A 15617-nucleotide genomic window follows, 5' to 3' on the forward strand; every position below is an offset into this window, starting at 1 on the left:
TAAGCAGAAGAACATCAGCCTCTTTCTTTCTCCTGACAACTTCCTTGACTACTTGCTGGTCAGACTGGTGGGAAACTGACCAGCAGGTGGCGCTGTTGTAACACAATTCATTCATATTAACAGTACATGTATCCCTTTATATCTTTTAAACAAATAAATAATGAATGTTCTTAGAATATCAGCCTCGTCAATTTTAAAGGCACTTATTTTTAAGGTTTACTTATCTTCGTATCACAAATGAACATCTCCGAGCAACAGACACACGGAGGACATACTGTACATATTTGACTTGCTTCACCCACGATTCTTTTTGTTTAACTCTGTGTGGGAATAACATATACCAGACTGTAGGACTGATTCTGTTGGTAAAAATAATACATCCCTTGTGCAAAGCTGAGGACTTACACGTCTTCAATGACATCACGATTCGTTACAGTTTTGATACATATATGCTTCCAGACGTTATGGGAATGTTTATTATTATGACAGTCAATAATAAGTGCACTTCAATTGGAATCCTCAAGGTCATTCCCTTTGTTGCCAGTGGCTCCATCTACTTATCAGAAATGACATTTGCCACTAAAAAGGGCCAAACTATATGGCAGCTTCATTCTACTGTACACAGTAAAGCCTAGCAATGTAAGTAATGTACTACTAGCCATGACTTGATATTTTGCAGAGAGTGTTTGTTAAATTGGTAGAGCAACAACAGAAAAGGGATTTTCCCCATGTCTTTATTGTGGGTTCTACCAAAGCCCAACCCAACTCTCATTCTCCATGCCCCAGTGCTCAGTAAAGGTTCAAGCTTTCCTTTGGTCCAATCATGACACAATTCCCGGCTCCAGCTCTGTGCATGAAATGTATCAAAGTTTCTCCTGTTTGTGGCTGCTCCGGTGTTTCTGAAGGCTGCTCTTTTGAGAGAACCGTTTCCCACATTCCGTACACGCGAATGGTTTCTCCCCCGTGTGAGTTTTCTGATGATTGAGCAGGCAGATCTTTTTAAAAAAGCTTTTCCCACATTCCGTGCACGTAAACGGTTTCTCTCCTGTGTGAATTCTCTGGTGTTTGTTGAGATTGCCCTTTAGAGAAAACACTTTGCCGCATTCCATGCAGGCATAGGGTTTCACCCCTAAGTGGGTTTTCTTGTGGCTTTGAAGGTTGCTTTGCACATTGAAGCTTTTCCCACATTCCATACATTTAAATGGTTTCTCTCCCGTGTGAATGTTCTGGTGCCTTCGAAGGTGACAGCTCTGAGAGAAGCTTTTCCCGCAATCGGCGCACGTGTATGGTTTCTCCCCGGTGTGAATTCTCTGGTGGGCGTGGAGGCTGCTTTTTCCAGAAAAGCTTTTTCCACATTCTGTGCATGGGAAAAGATCTTTCTGTGTTTTGATTAAATGAGGTCTCTGAAAGTTAGATTTACGGCTGTACTGCTTTTCTTCTCCGTTTTCCCCCAAAGATGGGCGACAAAAATGATTATTCCCAGACTGGGTGCAGTGGTGTTTGAGGAGGTCACTATCAAAAGAGAAGCTTTCCCCACAAGTACAGCAGATAAACCCTGGTTCTGTATATGTGAAGGTTTTCTTTTCTGCGTGAATATTCTGGTGTTTCCATAGGTTGTGCTTATCATAGAAACACTTGGCACATTGTGTGCAGGCGTATGGTTTTACCCCTGTGTGAATCTGCTCATGTCTCTGAAGGGTGCCCTTCTGGGAGAAGCATTTGCCGCATTCTGAGCAAGAGAAAGGTTTCTCCCCCGTGTGAAGCTTTTGGTGGCTGCGGAGGTTGCTCTTGTGAAAGAAACTCTTCCCGCACTCCGCGCATTTGAAGCGTCTTTCGGCGGTGTGATTTTTCTGGTGAGTGTAGAGGGTTCTCTTGTGAGCAAACCATTTGCCGCAGTCCATACAGGTGAAATGTTTCTTCCCCGTGTGAATGATCTGGTGGTTGACAAGATTGCTTTTGTGGAAGAAACTTTTGCCGCATTCCGTGCATTTGAATCGTCTTTCTCCCGAGTGGTTTCTCTGGTGGGCGGTGAGGGTCCTTTTGTGAGAAAAACTTCTCCCACAATCTGTACATTGGAATGGTTTCTCCCTGGTACGGACCAACTGCTGTCCTGTCATGTTCTCTCCTTCCAGTTTTTTCTTAGTTGGACTATTATTTCTCCCATTCTCGGGACAGACGTGAGTGAGGAATTCTCTTTTCACGGCAAAGGTTTCTCCACAACCACTGCAAATAAACCCCGATGCTGCAGAACTTGCTGAGCAATTCTCATATCTTGTGTTGGACTCAGAGTTAGTCGTTGTTCTCTTCTGTGTCGACTCCAGCAATACTCCAGCATCTTCTATCTGCTCCTCGGCTGCATTCAGTGCATCTGAGCAATCACTTGTTCCTGATCTCGGGGGGCTCTGGTGCCGGAGCCAAAGTCTAGGAGTCTCAGGGTCACTGTTCTTTCCATTACGGATACAATTCTCTTAAAGAAAAAAAAATGTTAAGACAGTAAATCCACTTGCAGCACAGAGTAAAAATACTTATAACTGTAGTAATAGAGTAAACCACATGGACATTGCTTCACAATAAGCATCTTGTTGTACAGTTATGGGACCTGGGATTTTCTGAATAAGGGGTCTTTCCGTAATTTGGATCTTCATACCTTAAGAATCATATAAATATTAAATAAACCCAGCAGGCTGGTTTTGCTTCCAATAAGGATGAATTACATCTTAAGCTGTGCCATAGATTTACCTTCATATCGGACGAACGATCATTCGGTGCCATCTCCCGACCTGCCACTAACCATTCAGAGGAAATAAAGTAGTAAAAGATCAGACGATGTTCGTACGAAAGTTATGTCCGACCAAAGCTGGTGACAGTCTCCCACTGATATCGTCAGATCGGCAATACATGGAGAGATATTATCGGCAGCCGACAGACATTTTATAACCTGTCCGATAGTCTGAACGACCGATCGCCATGGCACGAAAAATGTCGGGACTCTCCACACTCGGCCCAAAAATCGTACGAATCGGAGATCAAATCTTTGCTACTCTTTAGTTGTACAAGCTACTGTTTTATTAGTACACAGAAAAAGGAAATCATTTTTTGAAATTTGGATTAGTAGATGGAGTCTATGGGAGACGGCCTTTCCGTAATTCAGAGCTTTCTGGATAACGGGTTTCCGGATAACAGATCCCATACCTGTACTAATAATGGTACTGACCCAGCTTGTTTTCAATCGCTTGGTGGCAGCACGAAAACACAGGCCAAATGCCAACATAAGTCCAACAATGAAACTTCAGTCAATGAAGATGCTCTGACTAGTGATGTGCGGGTTGGGATTTCCTCAACCCTAACCCGCCTTCCCTTAGCCCGTATCCACACTTCCGGGATGCTTTTATAGTCCCGCCCTGCCAATGATGTCACAAAAGGGGCGGGGTGAGCAGGCACAGCGACTATAAAAGACGAACCCAGAAGTCAGAGCAGGAGAAGAGCTCAACCCACACCCCGAAGAAGCGTGCGAGGTTGTCCCGAACCCGTCCCGTGGTTATTGGGCCGGGCCGCACATCACTAGCTCTGACCCCTGTAGCTTTTCACTGTATGACTCGTAGGGGGTTATTTATTAAACAAATAAACTATGTGACTGTGGTGTGTACCTCTACTAATGAGATATAATCCAAAAATCAACGTAGATTCGGAAGTGTTCTTATTCCATTAAGTCAAAATCATTCCCAGTCGTCTAATCCCAGACTAATTCTCTTTCGTTTATTCCCCCAATCCAAGGGCCATATCATTTAGTGTAATCAAACAAAAACAAAAGTGGGGTAGACTTACTGTTAGTAGAAAAAGGAGCCCAGATGATATAAAAAATAGAAAATCTTTATATGGCCTAATAAGATTGCTGGCAGGATGGCACTCGGATCGCTTTGGCTTTCCAAAGTCGCCCAAAGTTTCCTTGTGAGGCAACTTTGGGCGACTTCGGAAAACAAAGCATTCCGAGTGCCATCCCGCCGGCGGTTTACATTCTAGGCAGCGGGAAGGCTTTTAGGAGAGAATAGTTGCCCAAAGAAAAAGGCAATTTGTCGCTGGGCGACTAATCTCCCCCAGTAGCTTTCTCTGCCGTCACCCTAAAGAGAGACTGAAGTTTATCAGAGCACAAGTCACATGACTAGAGGCAGCTGGGAAACTGACAGTATCTCTAGCCCCATTTCAGATTTCAAAATTAAATATAAAAAAATCTGCTCTTTTGAGAAACAGATTTCAGTGCAGAATTCTGCTGGAGCAGCACTATTATCTGATGTGTTTTGAAAACAAAATTGCCATGACAGAATCCCTTTAAGGAATAGATATCAAGCTTGCTTTTCCTAAATCCTATATTCCCTGTCTGGGCTCTAGATAATAAGGTGGTTCCTACAGACAAGTTACTCACCGGCCCCAGGAACAGAAACAATTTCTCCCTTTATTACAGTCACATGATCCTCAGCATCCGACTCTTCACCCTCTGATTTCACTTTACCTTCAGTCTTTAGAGAACCTGATGATGTAGAGGGGATGGTGCAGTTAGGGGAGACTCTGCCCACATTTTATTGCTACAATTTACTTATAGCAGCATCAACTAAGCTCCTTTCCATCATGGCGGCTGGGTGCTAGTCACAACTTTACTTATACAATTGCATACCTCCCAACTGTCCCGTTTTGAGCCGGACAGTTCCGCTTTTGACCTCTCAACCCGCTGTTGTGAATTTGTACTGAAAAGTCCCGGGTTTCTCTTTGATCCCCTGCACTGAACAGCCAGAAACAGATACAAAGTGTTTAACTTAATGGGGTCTTGGCAGAGAGCCCAGAATAGATACTTGACATTCTTTTGTGACATTTTGATAAGATAAGAACTTAGACTCACAGCTTAAAGGGCAATTCACCTTCATTTGCAAAATTGTAATAACATATCAAAACCACAAAAATGTGTTCAAACTTTCATAACCTGCCAAATTATGTAAAATGAACATGGAATTTAGGGGTCAAATCTTTTTGTGCCTCTTTCTGTTTCCTAAATGTTGGGAGGTATGCAATTGCTGTTTGTCAAATTTGACGTTGCAGAGAACAATTGTTACTCGCGCGGAACCATTTTGTTAAACCCGACCCGCATACTTACCTGCTTGGACCCGCTACCTGACCCGCAAGTACCTTATCCGCAACCCGATCCGCTGACCATCAAGAAACAGGAAGTGCTGTCATTGTAAACTGGAAGTGACATCATTAGAAGTAGGCGTGATCAGAAAAAGGGGTAAAACTGGAAGTGCTGTCGTTGTAAACTGGAAGTGACATCATAGTAAACCGGAAGTGACATCATTAGGAGTAGGCGTAAACCGGGAAGTGCTGTCATTGTAAACCGGAAGTGACATCATTAGAAGTAGGTGTGATCCGAAAAAAAGGCGTTAAACTCTCTATTCAGAAGATCTGCAAACCTGGAGAACTGCTGACCCGCGTCTATACCCGCAGCCGAAAACTCTACCTGCAACTCGCAGGGCACCCGACCCGCTGCAGGACTCCAGGTAGTGGCTGAGCAGGGCATTGAGCACCAGCTCCCAGAAGCCACAGGGAGATGAGATTATGTTGGGGCATGAAGTGTAGAAACTGAAGGGCTTGTCATTTCAATCATGAAGTATCTATAGAGTATATACTGATATATTACTCAGTCCCTAATTACTTACCCTCATCTAGGAATGGAACTTCTTCATCTTCAACTGGGTCCTCACAGTCTGAGTCTTCCTCTTTTATCTTTATCTGTAATATTTCTGGATCAGCCTCTGGGAAACCTGATGACAAGGAATAAAGTGGGTCATAGCTAATAGAAACTCTGACAACAAATCTCTCAGGTTTAGGGTTGCCACCGGCCAGGGCCGGTATTACAAATTTATGGGCAATGTATCTGCCGGCAAATTTGTTATAACCAGTCAAACTGCTCCCAGCTTGGCCCTGATCCACCCCAGCCCGGCCCTTTCTAGCTACAATACTTACCGATTCCACACGCCGCAGCCCGCCCCCTCAATGGCACGATTCAGCCCTGTGACATCACTGATCCGCCCATTTATGTCACATCCCTCCCCCTCGTGGACCCGCTCCCACCTTGGTCGGTTTCCCCAAAAAGGTGGCAGCCCCACTGAAGGTTAGAATAATAGGCAGGATAAGCTCCAAAATTCATTTTGTGGACACTGTTATTAAGACAAGTCTTGTATCATCTCAGAATCTTGTTTGTGCACCAGAATGGGGGACCTGATGTCCATCCCCATGTCCTGGTTACACAATTAAATGGTGAAGAGATTGGGGGGAATGTGGGGAGAGCAGTGACATGTAGGAAGTGCTGAATGGAAAGTGAAAGTAATTGCCTAAGGCATAGAGGAGGGGCAGACAATATTTGATTGACAGCTGAGATGTTTCAATGATCTTACAGCAGCTATGAATTCTTTAATAAAAAATAGAAATTGGATTTCATGTTTAGCTTGAAAAGGACTTTTATTATACAGATTTTTATGTCTGTGTGACAGATTGGCTTTAAAGTGCACAAGTGCTCAAAGGACCACTCTGAAAACATTTAGATAAATCATTATAATTATTTCAGATCCCCTTTAAATGCTTGTACTATAAAGAAAAAGTGCAGCGAAAGAACAAAAAGGGGAGAAACGTACAGCACAAGTTTCTTCATTAACAAACACAACCATAGTGGCAGGAACATTTGTTTTATTCAGGGCAATGAAATAAGTTCTGTTCCCTCATGGAGGAGCAGTTTAGTAACTCCGCTTGCAGTGTAGATGAGATACAAAAACAATACATTACACCTGGAGATAAAAACAACAACAGTTACTTACTCATCTCAGATTGTAAACCCGTCTCGCTCTTTCCCGAGGTCAAGTTTTCCTTCATTCTACAATTTCACTATAGGCACCTGGTCTCCGAACCTGATGAGAAATGTAACGTTGGAGAATTATTCAACAGGAGGTTTCTTTCTTTTAGGCAGTCTTATTCCCCCAGTCTCCCCTCTCTATCAGTCCCTGCATCAGGATTAACCCCCAGTCTCCCCTCTCTATCAGTCCCTGCAGCAGGATTAACCCCCAGTCTCCCCTCTCTATCAGTCCCTGCAGCAGGATTAAGCCCCAGTCTCCCCTCTCTATCAGTCCCTGCAGCAGGATTAACCCCCAGTCTCCCCTCTCTATCAGTCCCTGCAGCAGGATTAACCCCCAGTCTCCCCTCTCTATCAGTCCCTGCAGCAGGATTAACCCCCAGTCTCCCCTCTCTATCAGTCCCTGCAGCAGGATTAACCCCCAGTCTCCCCTCTCTATCAGTCCCTGCAGCAGGATTAACCCCCAGTCTCCCCTCTCTATCAGTCCCTGCAGCAGGATTAACCCCAGTCTCCCCTCTCTATCAGTCCCTGCAGCAGGATTAACCCCCAGTCTCCCCTCTCTATCAGTCCCTGCAGCAGGATTAACCCCCAGTCTCCCCTCTCTATCAGTCCCTGCAGCAGGATTAACCTCCAGTCTCCCCTCTCTATCAGTCCCTGCAGCAGGATTAACCCCCAGTCTCCCCTCTCTATCAGTCCCTGCAGCAGGATTAACCCCCAGTCTCCCCTCTCTATCAGTCCCTGCAGCAGGATTAACCCCCAGTCTCCCCTCTCTATCAGTCCCTGCAGCAGGATTAAGCCCCAGTCCCACAGACAGTACAGAAGGAGAAGGAGAAGAAGGAAGAGGAGGAGGAGGAGGAGGAGGAGGGAAAATGACTTACCCAGTAGATGAGGCTGGAGATGTGAGTGCAGGGGATGGGAATGTCAGGGACACAGGAGCAGGGAGTTGCAAGGCAGTTACAGTCAGCAGGGGACAATTCCAGCCTGTTTATCAGTCCCCTCACAACTCAGCTCTATCCGGGATGTATACAGAACAGCAACAGGCACTGACACGCCCCCTGAGGGAGGTCCCATTGTCTCGCATTGATGATGTATTTCTGTGGACCAATGAATTGCTTACATATGTTTCACTTCCGGGAGCTCCCTTAAACAGCACCACCATTTTATTGGTGGGCAAATGCTTGTCAAACTTGTGATAAAGTGAAAGCACCAGCTGAATACTGAGCCGCCTCATTCTGATGACTGAACTAGGGTTGCCACATCACCCATTTAAAACCGAACACACATGGAATGCACAGCCTGTATGTCTAATTAGCAATTCATTTAGATTCATGCTGCAGACTGAACTGATTTATGTGCAGCCATGCTTAATGCATCTAAAGCAGGGGTCCCCAACCTTTTTTGGCCCGGGGACCAATAAGGAGAATAAAAAAAAATATAGTGAATAAAGATAAATATATAGGAAGGCCGGTATTTTTTTCCAGAAAAGGTGTCAACCCTTCTGGGCAGGGATCGGGAGGGGTCGGGGAGGGGTGAGGTGGCAACCCTAGTTGGTGAGGGGCGGGACATATCACTTCTGTCCTTCTCACCTTATTGTGGGACAGTTGAGGATCTGTATGTGACTAGTCCATACCGGTGCTACTGGCCCAGTAGTTGTTTAGTAGTTGTATCCTTCCCCAACTTTACAGACACAGCTGCTTGTAGTGGTTACGTTCCCTGTAAATCGGGATTATATTGGCATCTTTGTGTCCATGCAGGTCATGGGTCACTATTTAAAGGGAATTTATTTTATGTGCAATACTTGTTCTTGACAATATGTCCCCATTTTTATGGAATTTACAGGAATAATAACCTATACAGCCAATATTACACAACATCCAAACTCTTTCTTTCTTGGATATTAAGAAGGCACATTGTGTTGAGAACGGCTATTTGCTGTTGCATTTCACTCTCTGACAATATTCAAATAGAAGGAAAGTGCTTTACAAAGTTGAATTGTCAACTCCTTTAATGAAATTGTCCCCCAAAACTTTGTGTTACACCAGCCAATAGTTGCAATTAAGTAATTTGAGAGTTTTACAGTCCTTTAGAGCCCAGATTAAAAACAGGCTACATATTAGATTTATCACTGAATAGATGATAAAACTGTATAATAATTTATAATACAGTAACAGTTCCTTACAGATGATCTATATTCCCCTTCAGCTCTCTCCTGTTTGTTGTTATTAGGTGGGAACATGAAGGCTGAGCACAGTTCTGAACTGCCCAAACCAGTGACTGACTGGGAGTCCGGCACAAGATCTGGCGATTGCTTAACAAGCTCTGATGGATCAGGTTTTATCTGCAGTAAAGCCGGAGAAACCTCCACTATGAATAGTGACCCGTGTGGATTACAGAAGAGAACGGACACAGGGGACAAACCTTTTACCTGTACAGAATGTGGGAAAACTTTTACTCTAAAGTCAAGCCTTCAAAAACATTCATACCAGAGAGAAATATTTTACCGGTACTGAATACGGGAAGAATTTTGCATGTATGGAGACAGGTGGCCAAGATGGACCTGGAACTTTATATTCTTATTTTATTATATTTTAAGATTAGATTATTCCCATTTATAATAGTTGCCCTTTTACTCTTAGCCTCATGGGTTGGGAGGTTGGAGGATATAACATAACAACTCTACCCCAGTGTTCCTTGGCCTTTTTTAATTGGGGGCCCCCGATTGTTCTCGAATCCACTTTAGTGTTTGGGAATTAATTGTGTGCCTAATTTTAATTGCTTGTAAAAATGACTTTATAAAGGGGTGAAGCAGATGCACTGAAACTGCGACCAGGGACCCCACTTGGATTTATTGTCTATAAAAGATTAACATTTTGTAGTGAAACCATGAGGAGGAGGAGGAGCTGAGAGGAAGGAGTCATTCTGTGCAATTACTGATAACAGGGGCTTCTGGGTACAGGCAGAGATGCACAGATATTATACTGGGATTCACACAATGACTACTGGGGCAAATGGGCAAGAGATCCCCCAAATGCAAGTGGTTCCTGATATTCCTAATGGGCTGAGGGAAAGGAATACGGCAGGAGAGTTGCTAAACACGCAACGTTCTTTGCCACAGGTTTCCATGTTTCTCTCTTGGTTCTTTATTAAAAACCATTGAATATAAAGTGATTTCTCTTTTGTTTTGTCTTTGGCTTCTATATTGGAGTTTAGCTGCCATTCTTCCCTGCCTGACTTCTCCAACCTCCATTTTCACCCAGGAGGTATATAAACATGATGACAGAATTCTTTTGTGATTTAAAATGTTATTCCTGAACCAACAAATGTATTTTTTAGTTGTAATATTGGGGTGTAGGAGACGTCTCAGTGCATTGTGCCTGATCATGAGCTTCCAGAAAGAGCCAGCACTTCATAATGGAACTGCTTTCAGATAAGCTACTGTTTCTTCTGCTCAATGGAACTGAAGGAATCACAGTGGCACTTGGATTTACACTTGGAGTCACATGATATATTTGTAGTAAAGTGATGGTTCTTGGAGCAACTAAACTTTCACATGACATATGTATTCCATAGTTTTCGGTGAACCAACATGTAGAGGGCAAAAAAGTAGGGTCGTGGCTATATTAATCCGTTCCATGTGAACAATGAACCTCAAGCATGGGGGTACCAGAGTTGTTCCCAATAGGAAGAATATTTTGTAGGGCTCCAGCTGGTGGGCCCTTGATATCAAGATCTCTGGTGGGTTCTTGGTGTCCCAGTCCAGCACATAAGTATGTAACAACTATATACTATTTCTAGCATTCATAGCAGAGGCTCTAACCCCCCTGTACAGTCTGAACTACAACTCCCAGCATCCCACTCCACAGATGTTTCAATATTGGGAGCTGGAGGGCCCCAAAATTAAAGGTCCTCACCTTGAGCAACTAACCTTTTCTATTTGGACAAAAAGGTGGAATGTTTAGAAGATAAAACCCATTTCTAAACTGCTTTGTATATTAGAGCCAATTGCTCGGTGGGGGTGCAGGTCTCAACACTGCTCCACAATGTTTTCCTTCTTCCTTACTACACTGTCCATGTGTATAATATATTCTTAAAGGGATACTGTCATGGAAAATATTTTTTTAATGCATCAGTTAATAGTGCTGCTCCAGCAGAATTCTGCACTGAAATCTGTTTCTCAAAAGAGAACAGATATTTTTGATATTTAATTTTGAAATCTGACATGGGGCTAGAAATATTATCAGTTTCCCAGCTGCCCCAGTCATGTGACTCTGATAAACTTCAGTCACTCTTTACTGCTGTACTGCAAGTTGGAGTGATATCACTACCCCCAGCAGCCTAACAACAGAACAATGGGAGAGTAACCAGATAGCAGCTCCCTAACACAAGATAACAGCTGCCTGGTAGATCTAAGAACAACACTCAATAGTAAAATCCAGGTCCCACTGAGACACATTCAGTTACATTGAGTAGGAGAAACAACAGCCTGCCAGAAAGCAGTTCCATCCTAAAGTGCTGGTTCTTTCTGAAAGCACATGACCAGGCAAAATGACCTGAGATGCACCTACACACCAATATTACAACTAAATACACTTGCTGGTTCAGGAATGACATTTTATATTGTACAGTGAATTATTTGCCGTGTAAACAGTGTCATTTAGATATAAAAACATCATAAAAATCATGACCGAATACCTTTAAACGTGTCCAGGTTTGGTTGTAGCTCTGCTTATAGGGTTAAGGCGGCCATACACGGGCAGATAATGCTGCTGATATCAGTAGTTTAGACCAATTTGACAGCTAATCTGCCCGTGTATGGGGGCTTCCGACGGGTCTTTCTGATCGATATCTGGACATGATATCGATCGGGAAGGTTTGATTTTTCTCCCGACCGACCCGTCGGAGCCAATTCCGCTTGTCGTAATCCAATTGTTTGGCCATAGGGCCGGAAGTTCAAATTACCCCCCATATAACCCTGCCGTTAGTGGCATATCGGGAAAAAGATCGTGGCAATGTCGCAAAACGAGCGGATCTTATAGTGTATGGCCGCCTTAATTTAGTAGTGTGGCCCCAGGCTGTGACAAAGAGATTTCTAGGAGCTCACGGGGCCCAGACACATGTAATACTTGGTGTAAATGGGCAGAAGCCAAACCCATTGTTCATTCAAAAACTAGAATTACCATTAAACAATTCCATTATATTCCAATAAAACACAGAAAGAATAAAAAGCCTGTTAAACTGATGCCCCACGCCCAGCTCTGTCTCTGCCATCTCCTCTGTGACTGTGCAAGGGTTAAACTCTTCTGCCATGTGAGGAGACTGGACAGGAAATGATGTCAGTTGAAGAACCGCCCCTCCCCTTTATTCATTTTCCTGTTTTGAATTTCCCGCTTGCTTGGCTGGTGGAGTTACCAGGATTCAGATTACAGTCTGCCCACCATCAACATGGCGGATGTCTGTGTACCAGCAACAACGCTGAACCTTTAGAGACCTTATATTGGTTACTGAACTGAACTGAAGCAAGTTCATTGGCTAAAGGGCGGAGCTGCCTTACCAGGGGGAGGAGTGAGATCTTTGTGCTTCTCTCTGTACCCAGACCTGATAGAGGGAAAGGCTGAACCTTCCTGTAACTACTTCCTGTTTCCTGTGTCCCTGGGCTGCTGGGAAATAGATTTTCCCTCCTCCTGCTGCTGCTGTAATGTCTGTGAGAGAGAAGTTCTCTCCTCAGTAACAGTGATTGTCAGACACTAGAGAGTTTGCTAAATACACAGTTCATAGGGCTTCTGAGGCACAATCCTGTGGTGATATTTGTTTGTTTAAATGCACTAATAGAATAGTTCTATGAAACAACAGGGAGACATTGTTTTGCTTTCCCACATCCCCTCATCCTAGTTAATGGCTGCAGCCTGTGTGTGTTTGCAGGCCGGAGCCTTCAGCCTGTGAGCCCATAGCCTAAGGCTACAAAATGTTATTGCTGCTTTTTATTCCCCCTCTTTCTATTCAGGCCTCTCCTATTCATATTCCAGTCTCTTATTCAAATCAATGCATGGTTGCTAGGGGAATTTGGACCCTAGCAACTAGATGGCTGAAATTGCAAACTGGAGAGCTGCTGAATAAAAAGCTAAATAACTGAAAAACCACAAATAATAAAAAATGAAAACCAATTGCAAATTGTCTCAGAAAATCACTCTTAGTGATGTGTGGGCCGGCCTATACCAGCAAGACCCATGGGTTTACCTGCAGGTCAGGAAGGTTCGGCCCGACCTCGTGCTCTTCTTCGCGGGTGGCGGGCAGAGCTCTTCTCTCTCTTCTCCTGCTCTTCCCGACCCGCACATCACTAATCCCACTTTACATCATAATACTCCTTAGAGGGATTGTTTACCTTTACATGAACTGTTAGTAGGATATAGAGAGGGATATTCTGAGACGATTTGCAAGTGGTTTTATTTTTTTATTATTTGCGGTTTTTGAGTTATTTAGCTTTTTATTCAGCAGCTCTCCAGTTTGCAATTTCAGCAGTCTGGTTGCTAGAGTCCAAATTCCCCTAGCAACCATGCACTGATTTGAATAAGAGACTGGAATATGAACAGGAGAGGCCTGAATAGAAAGATGAGTAATAAAAAGCAATAACAATACATTTGTAGCCTTACAGAGCATTTGCTTTATAGATGGGGTCAGTGACCCCCATTTGAAAGCTAAAAGGAGTCATAAGAAAAAGGCAAATAATTCAAAAACTATACAAAAGAGAAAATGAAGGCCAGTTGAAAAGTTGCTGTTCTGTAACATACTAAAAGTTAACTTAAAGGTGAACCTCCCATTTAAAGTAGAATTTATTGAGGTTGATAATTGAGCCACATTGATGGTTACTGGAGTTAAACTGTAGCTCAATATGTTGAATAAAAGTGACGGCAATAAATGTCGTGTTTCAGTGCAACTCAATGTCAGTCTTCCAGGGATGATGATTTATTTATTGTAACAAAATGATAATTCAGTCCTTAGTTTTGGGCCAGTGGGAATTGAACACAACTGTGTTTATTGCTTGTTCTGCAGATAACCTGTACACACTGCTACAATCTAGTGACAATCAACACAATTTAACTTTTAGCCACTAAATGGCGTTCACTTCACAAGGTTTATAGGAGACATTCAGCAAAAGTGACCCCCCCCAATCTTGTAGGTGATAATGAATAATATATGTCTGCTTCACTCTAAGCTAACATTATATATAAATATGGTCCCTTTAATAAAGCTCCCTATACAATTGCTATAGTCCCTGTCTGTGTTTCAGTTGAAGGGTGAACATGTTGCAACGGTCCCTGACAGAAGCACAGCAGGAGGGTGATAGCCAATGGCAACCCTGCAGTTCCCAATCAGCTATGCCTAGTTGCCTATTTGGCTTCTACAGTGCCGAGTGATTCTACAGCCCGGATGAAGAGGCAGCAGGCAGGGGGATAGATGGGCGGTGCCTATCACTATTTGCTAGTGACCATTATGACATCACAATTGAACCACCATCATGACATCACAATTGAACCACCATTATGACATCACAATTGAACCACCATTATGACCTCACAATTGAACCACCTTTATGTAGCTGCACATTCTGTTGTTTCTGTTCAGTTTGTGTTTTTCAGTTCGAGGTGGTGGACGTGCCTCAGCAGACAAGCACAAATTACAACAAAGAACAACTTTATTTCAATACCTACTACATTTCAATTATTACAGGTAAGTGACTTCTCTAGATTCCAATATAGCAATGGATCACACGTCTTATCTGCACCAGCTCTAAATTCATGGGGGTATATTTATCAAACCGTATTCCATAGACTCCATTTTAATCAAATAATTCACATTTTGAAAAATAATTTCCTTTTTCCATACTTTGCCTTTGATCCCATCTAAGATATAATTAATCCTTATTGGAATCAAAACAGTCCTATTGGGTTTATTTAATAGTTAAATGATTCTTTGGTAGAGGATCCAAATAATGATCTGGATTGCGGAAAGACCTCTTATCTGGAAAATTCGAGCATTCTGGATATCAGGTCCCATACCCATTTTTTAATGAGTGGTACAGATAATTACCGCTCTTACAATGCAGATCTATAGATTCTGATTTACAGATAATATTTCACGTTGCTTCTGCTCAAAGTAATTGGATCAATTTTGATGGATAAATTCATCTTTTTTTAAAAACCCAAAATGGCTTTGGTGCATGTGCCAGTGCTTTGCTAATAAAACCAGTCGTACTACTGGGTATCCTTCAGGAAATAGCCACATTGAATTCTAATAAATCTGCCTGTGAAAGTGACTATATTGCATATAGATGTAATGTTGGGAAATGGACAGTAAACAAATGGCCCTTTGCCAGGGTCGGCCTATACTGTGATATCTAAAGTCTTGTCAGAGAGCTAACAACATACACTCATTAAAATAAAGCCTAGAAAATGAGTAAAGCAAACAGCATTTTAATACTGCAGGTCGTTGACCTTAGTAAAGGGGGATGTGTTTACAGTTGGAATTTATTACTACAGGTCATTGACCTTTGCAAAGGGAGATCTGTCTACATTAAACAGTTATATGATGTCATAATGGTCACTAACACTAGTTACTTAGCAACCACTATGACATCACAGTTGCATTAAAGTTATCCTGTTGCACATCCTCTGTTTCTGTTCAGTTTGTGCTTTTCAGCTGAAGGTACAGGACTTGCCTTAGCCGACAAGCA

General features: G+C 43.0%; 1 protein-coding gene across 1 annotated transcript; it reads right to left on the bottom strand.

Annotated features, from left to right (window-relative positions):
* Positions 1-458: 458 nt before the first annotated feature.
* On the bottom strand, positions 459-7962 carry LOC121394804 (gastrula zinc finger protein XlCGF26.1-like). The gene is made up of 5 exons (XM_041566915.1): positions 7768-7962; positions 6858-6947; positions 5703-5807; positions 4421-4525; positions 459-2467 (listed from the first exon to the last, which is right to left on the bottom strand). The coding sequence occupies exons 2-5, from the start codon at positions 6910-6912 to the stop codon at positions 864-866; spliced, it is 1869 nt and encodes a 622-aa protein (XP_041422849.1). The 5' UTR covers positions 6913-6947; positions 7768-7962; the 3' UTR covers positions 459-863.
* Positions 7963-15617: the final 7655 nt, after the last annotated feature.

The sequence above is a fragment of the Xenopus laevis genome, chromosome 6L, assembly GCF_017654675.1.
Source record: "Xenopus laevis strain J_2021 chromosome 6L, Xenopus_laevis_v10.1, whole genome shotgun sequence".
Taxonomy (NCBI): domain Eukaryota; kingdom Metazoa; phylum Chordata; class Amphibia; order Anura; family Pipidae; genus Xenopus; species Xenopus laevis.

Coding starts and splice junctions, on each gene's coding strand:
- LOC121394804 (XM_041566915.1), bottom strand. CDS start 6,912: ATGAAGGAAAACTTGACCTCGGGAAAGAGCGAGACGGGTTTACAATCT. Junction 5,808..6,857: donor GGGTTTACAATCTGAGATGA/GTAAGTAACTGT, acceptor CCTTGTCATCAG/GTTTCCCAGAGGCTGATCCA. Junction 2,468..4,420: donor TGTTTCTGTTCCTGGGGCCG/GTGAGTAACTTG, acceptor TTTTTCTTTAAG/AGAATTGTATCCGTAATGGA.